This window comes from Coenobita brevimanus, chromosome 61, assembly GCF_032717465.1.
Source record: "Coenobita brevimanus isolate Jiangsu-jjx chromosome 61, ASM3271746v2, whole genome shotgun sequence".
Classification (NCBI taxonomy): Eukaryota; Metazoa; Arthropoda; class Malacostraca; order Decapoda; family Coenobitidae; genus Coenobita; species Coenobita brevimanus.
Window position 1 is genome coordinate 27,450,171 of NC_137014.1, and position 12,765 is coordinate 27,462,935.

Below are 12,765 nucleotides of genomic sequence, written 5' to 3' on the forward strand. Positions count from 1 at the left end.
AAACAGCAGCACTGCCTGGTCATCAGGAACAATGCCATACCTTTCTTGATGTTGCTTCACAGAAGGGTTGAAGCTATGGTGGAACCATATCTTGGGTAAACCAGGCAGACTTGTTTCCATGGTAGTTCACATGAAGCTTGGTCATTATGTCCTTGTGTGGCCCAGATCGCTTGCTCTTATCTACTATGACCGGTTGCAGGCGATGAAAGCCATCAACATTGACGGAGGTCAGAATGGAGAGACACTCCTTCATTGTCTTATTACCCTGGAGTGCTGCTAATACCCTTCAAAGCCTGGGTATTTTGAGGAAGAGCATGCCAGAAGAGACCAGTTTAATCAGCATTGTAAATCTGGAACCCATGCAGGCCCTTGTCCTCCATCAGCCTCTAAAGATGCTAGGAGAATGGCTCCACAGCATCAACATCACCATCAGCACTGAACATCTCCCAGTTATGGACTTGTTAATTTCCACTGCCAGCCATCACTACACTTGGAATTTTCTACTCCATGGAGAGTAGCAAGCCTCTGTGCTGCATGCTGGATGTCCAGGTCATGTACAGTACAGGAACATTCTCATCTTGCTCTTGCATGTACCATCTATATACTGCTTTGTCCAGTTTCTTGTTGGGCAGTTTCCTGCTCCTGAACACATCCTTACCCTTCCCCACACCTTCCAATTTCTTCATACCCTCCTTCATTTTGTCCTTCACTTTCATGATGTCATGCAGGGCCAAACTCTTATGTCATACTTGCAACCAACGTTGTCCCTGCTTGTCCATTTTTCATGCACCTCGAATAATTTCATCTTTTTTGCAATGGTCAGTATCTTGTGGAACATGCAGAAATAAAGAAGTGAAAGCGGAAAAAAAGTGACGGTGTGAACGATGTAGGTAGTAGATTATTAACCCACGGGAATGAAATAAGGACCAGATGGAAAGAATATTTTGAAAGCCTGATGAATGGGAATAAAGATAGCAAAGCAGCTGTAAACATGACTGGTTTTGGGGGTGTGCAGAGAAGGAATGCAGTGCCAGGAGATGCGATACTCACACAGGTGAAGAGTGCTGTGAAGCGGCTGAAAAATAGGAAAGCAGCTAGGGTTGATGAGATGTATGAAGAGATGCTTAAGTGTAGTGGAGAGAGTGGAATGAAGTGCTTGCTGGAGCTATGTAAGAAGGCATGGATGAATGAAACTGTGCCTGCAGAGTGGAAAAAGGCTGTGCTTGTACCCCTATACAAAAATAAAGGTGAGCGAAATGAGTGCAAGAATTATCGTGGCATAAGTTTACTGAGTGTGGTAGGGAAGGTATATGGAAGAAATATTATAAAGTAAGGGGGATACCAGAAGTCCTACTGAATGATGAACAGGGTGGCTTTAGGTGTGGCAAAGGATGTGTGGATCAAATATTTGCAGTGAGACAGGTAACAGAGAAGGCTAGTGAGAAGGACCATAAGGTGTTTATGGCATTCATGGATCTGGAAAAAGCATGCAACAAAGTGGACAGAGATGGATTGTGGAAAGTTTTGCACATGTATGGGTTAGATGGTAAGCTGCCAGCTGCCGTCAAGAGTTTTTATGATGGCAGTGAAGCATGTGTAAAGGCTAACGGGCATCTAAGTGAATGGTTCATGATCGGTGTGGGTGTGCGACAAGTTTGTGTGAAGTTCCCATGGTTGTTCAATATATATATGGATGGCGTGATGAGTGAAGTAAAAACACGAGTAATGGAGAGAAGGATGGTGTTGGTAATGAATGGAATATCTCAAATTTGTTGTATGCTGATGATGCCGTACTGTTTGCAAGTACTGAACAAGAGCTTGGTAGGCTAGTGCAGAGTTTTGCTGATGTCTGTGAGCATCGTGCCTTGAGAGCAAATGTAGAAAAGAGTAAAGTGATGGTTATGAGAGAGGTGACTCCCAGTGCAATGTTACAGTGAATGGAGAGAGACTGGAATTGGTGAGAGAGTTCAAAGACCTCCATACAGTGACAGAGAGAAAAATGTGCAAAAGAAGTTGAAAATAGAGTGACACAAAGAAGAAAAGCAACTGGAGTAATGAAGGCCTTGATAAGAAATAGAGGCTTGAGTGTTGCAGCTGCACGAGGATTACATGAAGGAGTGTTAGTGCCAACTTTAACATATGGATGTGAGACTATGGTGTGGCATGAAAACGAAAAGTCAAGAGTAAGAGCATTGGAGATGGAACTGCTAAGGAATGTATGTGAAGTACAGAGGGTGGATAGGATACGAAATAATGTGATTCATGATAGCTATGGAGTGAGGAAGTCAATGGACACCCGAATCGAAGAGAGTGCACTGAGATGGTATGGTCACGTGGAGAGAATGGATAACAATAGAGTGGTGAAAAAGGCATATCTGAGCGAATCTGAAGGAGGGAGGATGCGAGGTAGGCCAAGGAAAAGGTGGAGGGATGTGGTGGATGAGTGTGTGAGGAAGAGAGGTTTGGAAGTCGGTAAGGCTAGGGAACTGACAAGAGATCGAGCTGGCTGGATGAATGTTGTGAGTAGAAGAGCATGATCGGGGATTTGGCACCCCTCTTTAACGTGGCAGCATCCAGACTGACTCAATTGGATATATTTATGTGAAGCTACAGAACATGGTGAATGTTTTTGGCATATCCGACAGAGCCAGGATCCCGGGGACTTGAATGATGAGTGAATGGAAGCGCGGCCCATTAGACTGGGCAAATTTGGGCTGTCTGGACATTGCTACTCCTCACCCTGCCCTAGGGTGGAAAGGAGGTTCGGATGATGATGATGATGATGATGATGATGATGATGATGATGATGATGATGATGATAATGATGATGATGTCAATATCTTCCTCTCTGCTTATTCAGTAGATGAGGAGGTAGGTGATTCCTTATGAGAAGCCATTCTTTACATTCAGTAACGGGTACCTTGACTAGTCCATGGCTTCTACGCTCCTCAGGGGACAACAAAGGATATGACGACGACAACGATGATGATTATGATGATGATGACGATGACTATTGGGTAACACTTTCCACACTCAAGAGACGTGAGATGCTGAGGCAGGGATGTTAGCACAACTAAAGACACAGCAAGACCGAGACTGACCAAGTGCAGTAGAGTATGTACACAGCCTCCAGTCCTGCCCAAGCTTATACCAGAAGTATCCCCAAAATGAGCTAATGCTCCAACACTTCCCGCCCGCTCATCCCAAACCTAGCCCAAGAGAGTGGGAAAAACTCCAGCCAGCATCTGTTACTGTGTTCTGAGTCACCCTGTGTGCACGGAGCTGTCCAGTAGGCCTGTGTCAAATGCCCCTATAATGCACTGCATACATTAAATGTAAAAAAGTGTCCAGTGGAGTCAGAGATGTCCAGTAGGTCCACATGGGTTTTCCCATTTAACGGATGGTATCCGGCATGTCCGATGGTTTGTCCAGGGGCCCTCAGAGAATTAGTTAATTCCAGTATCTGTTCTAGTAGATTACAATAAGGCGAGGGCCTATTGCACATACAGCTCTTTCCTATATTATCACCATTATATTGAACAGTCTTTTAGGTTTCCTGTCTACACAAAAAGTATCCTACTCACCTCAAGGAGCTTCATCTTGGGAAACACCGCAGGGCAGAGCAGACATTTCCACTGTTGGGTGCCTTCATGGGCCCTGATGTGTGCTCTCAGGTTGTGTCGCATCTTGAAGCTGCGGCCACACTCGGGACAGGCATGGGGACGCTCTGATGAGTGCCGCTTGCTGTGGCGGTTCAATTCACTCTTACATGTGAACGCTTTACCACACTCACTGCACAGGAACGGCTTCTCTCCTATGGGTGCAACAGATGCCATTAGGTTATTGCTGTTGCTGAGGCACTAGGCTCATGTGAAATGCAAACCTGGTGGGTTACAGACTGAAGTTTCCCTTCTGCAGTCTGCCATCCTCCTGTTGGGGGATAGGGTAGGAGTTGAAGGATATTTGTATAATCAGGCAGCAAAGTCACCCAGTTTTGTCAATGCTATCGTGGAAAAGCATCCCACCATAGCACCATACCATTAGGTACAGTCTGCATATACAGTATAATGTTCCAAATACAGTAAACTTACCAATAACGCACTCTCCCATAACAATGATAAATTATAATGTGACAAGCAATTGGTTAGGTCCTATAAGTTACCATAATGCAGTTATACAGTATCCACCACAATGCAGAACAGCGGTCTAAACATGGCCAGCTTCAGCATGATGTTACTCATCGGTTCAGTGATGTAGCACAGGCCAGGGCAGTTCACAGACTTAACAAGTGAAGACCCTGGAGGATGGCTGACAGTACATGCAATAACACCATTTGCACAGACATAGCCACAGCACAGGCCATGTGACTCCTCATGTGTTCAATGGTATGGGGAGATGGTGGGGTGTGAGTGATGGTGTAGGTGATGGTGTTCAGTGATGGTATGGGTAATGGTGTTGGGTGATGGTGTTCATTGTGGTGTGGGATTATCTATGTGATGGTTTAGTCTGAGAGATGGTGTCATATGAAGGTGGTGGTGATGAAGTAGTCTGAGAGATAATGTCATGAGTGGTGGTGATGCTGTAGTCTGGGTTATGGTGTGGGATGACAGTATGGTATGGCTGATGGTATGATCAGAATGATGGTGTGGTCTGGCTGATGGTAGGATCGAGGTGATGGTGTGGTCTGGGCAAAGGCATGACCTGGGTGATAATGTGGGGTGACAGTGTGGTCTGGGTGATGGTGTGGGGTGACAGTGTGGTATGGCTGATGGTGTGGTCTGGGTGATGGTGTGGGGTGACAGTGTGGTCTGGGTGATGGTGTGGGGTGACAGTGTGGTCTGGGTGATGGTGTGGGGTGACAGTGTGGTCTGGGTGATGGTGTGGGATGACAGTGTGGTCTGGGTGATGGTGTGGGATGACAGTGTGGTCTGGGTGATGGTGTGGGATGACAGTGTGGTCTGGGTGATGGTGTGGGGTGACAGTGTGGTCTGGGTGATGGTGTGGGGTGACAGTGTGGTCTGGCTGATGGTGTGGTCTGGCTGATGTAGTCTGGGTGATGGTGGTGTCTACCTCCACAATTCAGATTAGTTACAGTAGTGTGTGTGTATTAGTGTTTATCACTGGAACATTTATGGCCAGTTTGAGGAGGTTAGGGCAGGCTTGAGAGGTCATTAAGAATTACTCTGTGGAGGATGTTGACCACAAGCCATTTTCCCCGTAGGCTCCATATCTCCCTAATGATTTCCATAATGTTATTTCTGATGTTGACCAAGAGACAGTGTTCCAGGAGGGCTGACTGTACTTCAAATGCCATACAACACAATGAAGGATAATAAGAATACTGCTATTTGAAATAGAGGGCTTTCTATGACATACTGCAATACTGCCACAGATGTAGAGTGGTCTCCTCTGGCTTAAATGATCCTGACTATGGCAGCTTAGCCTTAGGCCCCCCTCAGCCCCATGAAGGTTACAATGAAAATAACTTACCAAATCATCGAGTATGTTCTCATTATTCTGTATCAGTTAACAGAGATAGTGATAAAACCCACTGTGTCTTCATTTCACAGTGCAATGAAATACTGTATTCATACTTATGATGCCTGAACAGGGTTCAAGCTGGGCTGAAACAATTAGATCCTCATCAAATAATTTCAGTACCGGGCACTTCTTGCCACAAGCTGCCCTTCTTATTTCTTAAGTCAACAGTAAAACATCTAAAAATTACCTCTTAGACCTCCACTGCTACTTACACAGCTGATTTGTAACTTTCCCCAAATTTCCAGTTATAGGCTAACTGTAAAGTCAAAGTTTTTATATTCTGAACATACCCCAGACTTTTAAAACTTTCAGTTTAATGACATTTTTCATTTTAATTTGGAACAATCAAAAGACCATCCTACTATAAAATTATCTCTAATAGCAAAGGCATTATTTAAAACTACTGTAAATGTAATCCTTCTGGTTTGCAAACACTCTCTTAATACATTCGTATGGAAATACAAGGTGTGGCAAAAAAGAAACGAGACTTTATCAATATAACTTTTATTTGCTGAAATAACAGGATACTACAGTACAGGCACTATTTTCATGCCTAATTAGTACTGCAATTGCGGCGCGAAAGTTAAATGTGCAAAATTTGTGCGTATACTTTACACGTTATAAGTCGTAATTGGTTCCGTGGTCAGCCACCTCATTCCCCCTTAGCTACCCATTAATGACACAATATCCCTAGTATAAATTACATACAGTTACTCAGACATATAATATATTACTGAACAAAGAATTTACTAACACTGACACTAAAGCTGAACTGCTTGATGGGGCTTGAAGATGAGTTCCAAGGCTGAGAGCAGTGGTTAGTTACTACCTTCCCCCTCACCGCTCCCTGCCACCACTGTTGAGTCCCTCACACCATCACTTCCCGATGCTTCAAAATCAAAGCCCTCAAACTCCAGTGAGAGCTCATCAAGCTCCCCAATGTTGTCAATGTCCTCGTCCACAGCACCTTCGTCTGTATGTTCTCCAAAGACTGGACTTGTTCAATACAAGAGGACAGGGATGATGTTATTAGAGTCTGATGACATGCATGAACTCTGGTGTTGAAAAGGTCCTTGTAATTAGCCAGAAGTCTATCCAACATCGAGAGGAAAGTTTCCCTGATCTCTGTCCTCCACATTCCTCAATTTGCTTTTTCAAACGAGCAGTGGTTGCCAACAAGTCTGTGATTTGGTGAGATGTTGACTCACCTGGTTGGGCAGGTAAGGGTTCCTGAACTTCATTGTCATTGATTCGTTCGTCTGTTTCCAACATCTCCTCAATGGTCGGTTCAAAACAAGTAACTGCGGAGATGTGGTGGCTCACAAAAATAGTAGGAAAATCGCGAGACTCCTAGGAAAAAAACATTCCCTTGCTATCGTAAAACGAAATTTCGCAAGAGTATATATCATGAAAATAGTGACTGTTATGTACTTACTCCTCCCTTCAAAACAATCCCTCTGTAGTCAATACATTTGTGCATTCTTCTTCTTCATGTCTTGAAGTGCTCTTCAAAGTCCCCCTCCTTCGTGGCCTTCAGGAAGTCGGTCACGTAAGTCTTGCCCTCCACACCCTCACAATGTGTTCTTTGCAGGACAGTTTTGAGCCTGGGAAAGAGCCAGAATTTGCATGGTGCTAGATCTGGTGAGCATGGAGGGTGTTCCAAAGCTGCAACCTGTTTGTTGATCAGGAATTGGAAGATGCTATGGGCCATGTGTGCAGGGGTGTTTTAATGATGCAAGATCCTGTTCTTGTTCTCCCGCAAGTCGTGCCTTGTCTGTTGGATTCATGCAATCTGCCAGGCTAGCACTTCATTGTAGAAGCATTGGTTCAAACTCTGCCCTTCCAGCATGAACTTGTGGTGCACCAACCTTCGGTAATCAAAGAAAGCAATGAGTATGACCTTGATAGAGGACTTGGACATGTGGGCCTTCTTTGGTCTGGGTGACTCCATCATGTTCCACTGGAGGCTCTGCCACTTGGTTTCAGGATTGAACTTGAAAGGCTCAGGCCTCAGCCCCAGTGATGAGATTGTTTAGGAACTCTGGGTCATCCTTCAACTGTTGCACAATGTCCTGGGATATATCCACACGGTGGCCCTTTTGGTACTTGAGGAGCAATTCGGGCACCATCTTTGAATATGCCTTCTGCATGCCCAAATTTTCCAACAAGATCATCCTCACAGACTCTTTATTCAATCCTAACTGCTCAGCAATCATTCTGACTGTCAGTCTGCTGTCTGTCTGCACCAGTTCACGGACCTTCTGGATGTTGACATCAGTTTTCGTTGTTGTGGGCTGTCCAAATTCTGAGTCATCATTACATCTTTCTGCCCCTCACTGAACTGCTTGCCACTCAAAGAAACAAGCACAGGACACTGTGTTTCCTGTACACTTCTTTCAGCAAGGCCAGGGCCTCTATTGGGAGTTTTTTCCAGTTTAGCCCAGAATCTGACATCTGTCATTTGCTCCATATTCACAGCAATAAAAAGTGCACTTCACAAGTTAAAAACCCACCAGTAAACACAAGCCTATTAGGTTAACTGAGCCAAGACTGAGCATTTTGAGCATTCAGATGTTGCGCAACACTCTGATGCGTTTTATCTGTGTGTGGCAGCAGAGTTGCAGAATCAGGAGCCTTTGTCTTGTTTCTTTATTGCTGCACCTTGTAGTATGAATTAAACAGTGTGTAACTGCAATGAAGGAATTAGTGAGGGTTGTCAATATTTGCCACACCTTGTAGTATGAATAAAACAGTGTGTAACTGTAGTGAAGGAATCTGTGAGGGCTGTCAGTATTGTCATTTTTTATTACTGTTCTTGCTTAACCCCAGCCTGCATGGCTGTGCTGACCCACTGACAACATGTAAGAACTGTCCTTATGGGGCCATCCTATAAGTTCCTTACACTGTTGATGCTGAGTCTGCATATTTAGTGCGGCATATGCTGTACAGTTCTACACTATGAGTGTCACATTGTGTGGATCTATTTACATGCAGCATACATGTCATTTGTGATTCCACCCATCGCAAATCAAAGCTGGTAGTTAAGAAGGGCTAGGTAATGCATTGATTGCTATGTGAACTCGATCGCTTCTTTTCAAGGATATCTCTGATGGGTGAATGTTAGGTGGAGGGACTTGTTATACAGGTGGTCCCCTACTTACAAGCAGGCTACGTTCCGAAAAAATGCTTATAAGTCAATTTTTTTTGCAAGTCAAAAATGCATTTAATACACCTAACCAACTGAACATCATAGCCTAGCCAAGCCTACCTTAAACATGCTTAGAATGCTTACATTAGCCTACAGCTGGGCAAATTCATTAACACAAAGTCTGTTTTATAATAAAGTACCATAAAGTGTTGACTACCTCAGGTTATTTATTGAATACTGTACTTACTGAGATCATTGATTGTGAAAGTCCAAGTTCACGTGCGATGGCCATTACGGGCGTGCTGCCTTCATGCTCAGCAGTTATACTGAGTTTCACTTCAAGAGTAATTGCCTTCCTCTTCTTTCTCTCTCCAGTAGCAGGAGAGACAGATGGAAGGGGTTACCCCCCAAAATGCTGAAAACACAGAATACTGTAAAGTAGGCCGCTTACACCACCAGGCACGAGGCAGACTAGGAGGTTCTGGCCTGGGACAATTCCCCATCAAGATAGTTCCCCATCAGCAGGCTGAGAATCTCAAAGTTACATGTTTATAATATAAACATGTATATCATACATGTAACATGTGTAGGCTGTTCATATAATTTTACTGTACAGTAATCCCTCCAATATCTGATGTAATAGAGCCAAAGGCATGTCCGGAAATTGGGCTTGTCCAGGAATTGTGAAAATGCCTCCGGGACAGGTACTTATGGAACCTGACCCAGCCTAACTCAGAAAACCACCTACATAACTCCCTACCAGACATGCATAGCACCTACTTAAGACCCAATTCACACATATAAGGGACAGAATGCATGAAATAAATAAAAAGGAACCAGAAAATGAGGATTTAGAGAGTATGGAAAATATGTAGCAGTATCCAGGATACTTACAACATGTCCGTGGCCGTCGCGAAGAACAGCCAGCCTCCTCTCAGACTCCGACAGCACGAAGGTGCACCTGAAGCACATACAGTAATCCAGTGTTGTACTGCACTTAATCTTTTGCACTCTGAATTCTAATTTCTTAACACTGCGCATTCTATTATTACGCTGCACCTGAAACTCACTAGTGTTGCACTCTGCACTTAAGCCTTTGCACTCTGAAATCAAACTTCTTAACACTGCACATTCTTTTCTTACTTGCACTGCACTTGAAACTCACTAGTGTTGCAATCTGCGCTTAAGCCTTTGCACTCTGAATTCTCATTTCTTAACACTGCATATTCTTTTCTTACTTGCTCTGCACTTGAAACTCACCAATGTACAGCAGCACTCTGCACTTAAGCCTTCGCACTCTGAATTCTAATTTCTTAACACTGAACAACACTGTAAATTCCCGTGTGGTCTAGTGACGAGTTTTTGTTGTTTATTCACTGTCAGAGTCCGAGAAGAGGTGTTGCAGGCGGCTGAGGGGTGCGTCGCTGGGACATGATGATCAACTACCCACTGCAGATGACTCTGAAAATAGCCACAAACTCACGTCCAGTGGCGACTCCACTGTGGCCGATGTGCTGGGCTGTGGCTTGGAGGTGGAAGGCCTGTCTTGGGGAGGCAGTGGTATGAAGCCAGGGTTGGGCACAGCAGGGGTCACAGGCCTGAAGAAACTGTCAATGGTTGATTGACGTAAGGAATGGTGATTCTGGCGAGTGATGATGCGCTGCCTAAAAGCACGCACTTCCTCCAAAACTCCCAGGGGCCCCATCTACCGGTCACAGTCCGGGTGTTCAAGGTAGTCCAGAATGAACTTGACATGTTCCCGGAATGCGCTCAGATTGGGGATGGCTGCAGTAGTGGCGCACTGAAAGAAGTCTGCATCCTCGCTGTTCTCATCGGAGTCTTCAAGCTCGGTACTTGTACCTGCAACTGATGATGTGATCTCTATATCAGACATGATCTGATACCCAAGATCGCCCTCGTCGTCATCCAACCACTCACGCACTTCGTCCACGTCCACCTCGTTGCCAGCTGCACAAAGACGCGCATGGAAGTCATCCACGTCAAAACCTAGAAAGTCATGCACCACGCTGGCTCCGAGAAGCAGAACCACTTTCCAGAGTCTTGACAGAGACTTCCCTCCATGCACTGGCCCAGTTGTAGATGGCTGACTTGAGGTTGTAGCAGCGAAGGTTTTCCACAGTCTGCTGGCCTCGCGAGTCATGTCCCTCCCTGCACTCATCCTCGTCCTCAAGAACAACCATCACATCGTCCAGGAACTTCTGACGGTACAGCCTCATCATTACCACAATCACTCCTTGGTCCACTGGTTGGATGACAGCAGCCGTATTAGATGGCAAAAACAAGCACCTACCGTGGCCATTCTCAGCCACCAACTCCGTGTCAGAGGGATGCGCAGGTGCATTGTCCAAGAGGAGGAGAGCCTTTACCTGGTCGCGCGGGATTCCCAGTGTGTTCGTCTGATAATGGATGACCTCCTTGATGAAGTGCTGGTGAAACCAGTCTTTGAAGATCTTGGCTGTGAACCAAGCCTTCACAGAATTGTACCAAATGACAGGAAGGACATCCATCACCCCATGAAGGCACCGAGGCTGCTTTGCATGGGCAACAATAACGGGCTTGAGCTTGTGCATGCCGTTAGCATTGGCGCAACACAAAGCAGATACCCATTGCTTGGAGAGCTTGCGGCCAGGTATATGCTTCTCCGTCTCCTCTGCTAAAGTATTTGTTGGCAGCGAGCAATAGAATAGACCAGTTTTTCAGTGTTGTAGACTTGAAAAGAGTAAGGCCCTCCCCGTTGATCAAGCCCTTCACCTTCTGCTGAAACTCCTCTACTCCCTCCTCGTTAGCGCCAAGAGCTTCACCATGGGCCTTACGGTTGGTAAGTCTATGCCGTATCGAAGAGCTAACCCTTGGATGCCTTGAAGTCTGGGGTGTCATGTAACTTTGCAAACTTCTTCGCAGCAGCCTTCAGCTCCGTACCACACGCAACACACTGGCAGCACATTGTTGACGATACCAAATCTGTGTGAAGCGGTCAATTTCTGCAAACCTGGGAGGGTACATAACCTTCCTCTGCACATTGCATTTGGTCTTCGATGCAAAGTCAGCCATATACTGGGTGAGTTTGTCCCAAGATTTCTTGATATCAAACAAGGTAGAGCAGACCAGGTTGAATTCTTGGGGATGCAGGACATCATCCATCCCATGTCCACCTGTCCAATATCTCCCTCTTCTTCTCCAGAGTCAGAACCAGTAATTTCCTCTTCTCGAGCGGCGGGGCCCTAGTCAAACACACGAGTAAGAGGCATCAGAGGAACAACAGGGCCTCCAGCAGGTAAGGCACCACCACAAAAGTGAGCACGTGGGCAGTCATTGTAACGAGCCTGCACTCACGACGATGGGTAGACAGGAAATAGGGAAGAAGACAACGTCGCCCTGCTGGATGTCGGGGGAACTACGTGGCAAACATAGCTGTTCAGCGCCGCGCACCCAAGTTCAAAATATGGCTGAAAAAAATGTCAGATTATTATTATTTTTTTTTTTTGCTTTTTTTTTAACATTTTTTGGCCATTTTGGGGTTCCGAAGGCCCAGGCCCAAAATGTCCGGAAATTGGGGTGTCAGGGAATTGGGTGTCCGAGTATTATAGGGATTACTGTACATCGACCATACATGTTACCAGACAATTACAGTAATCCCTCAATTATCTGATGCAACAGAGTCAAAGACATATCCGGATAGTGGATCCGTCAGGATAATGAACTTCTCGCATGGCCCTCCTTCGTACATACTCTAACTTTGAAAGCCATTGTAGAAGACCACTACAGTACATCGTACAATACTTATTCCAGTTTCTTACAGTACTATATCTGGTCAAACAGACCCATAAACTCAACAGACATCATACACAAAACATTAACATGCTTCAAAAAAACATAGATGGCATAAACACAAAAAAACAAGAACTCACACAATTCATCAAACAACAAAACATACACACTACCATCTTACAAGAAACAAAACTATGCACAACACAAAAAACACCCACATTTCATAATTTCACCACCATCAGACAAGACTGGGCTGATGGCAGTGGCAGTGGACTCATCACCTTGGT

General features: G+C 45.2%; 1 protein-coding gene across 1 annotated transcript in view; it reads right to left on the reverse strand.

The window, feature by feature from the left end:
- LOC145403724 (uncharacterized) overlaps positions 1-12,765 on the reverse strand; it is a 208,742-nt gene that overhangs the window by 55,393 nt on the left and 140,584 nt on the right. Inside the window, exon 5 of the mRNA XM_080275404.1 lies at positions 3,585-3,814. Coding sequence (XP_080131530.1) covers positions 3,585-3,814 — 230 coding nt within the window. The remainder of the gene's footprint in view (positions 1-3,584; positions 3,815-12,765) is intronic.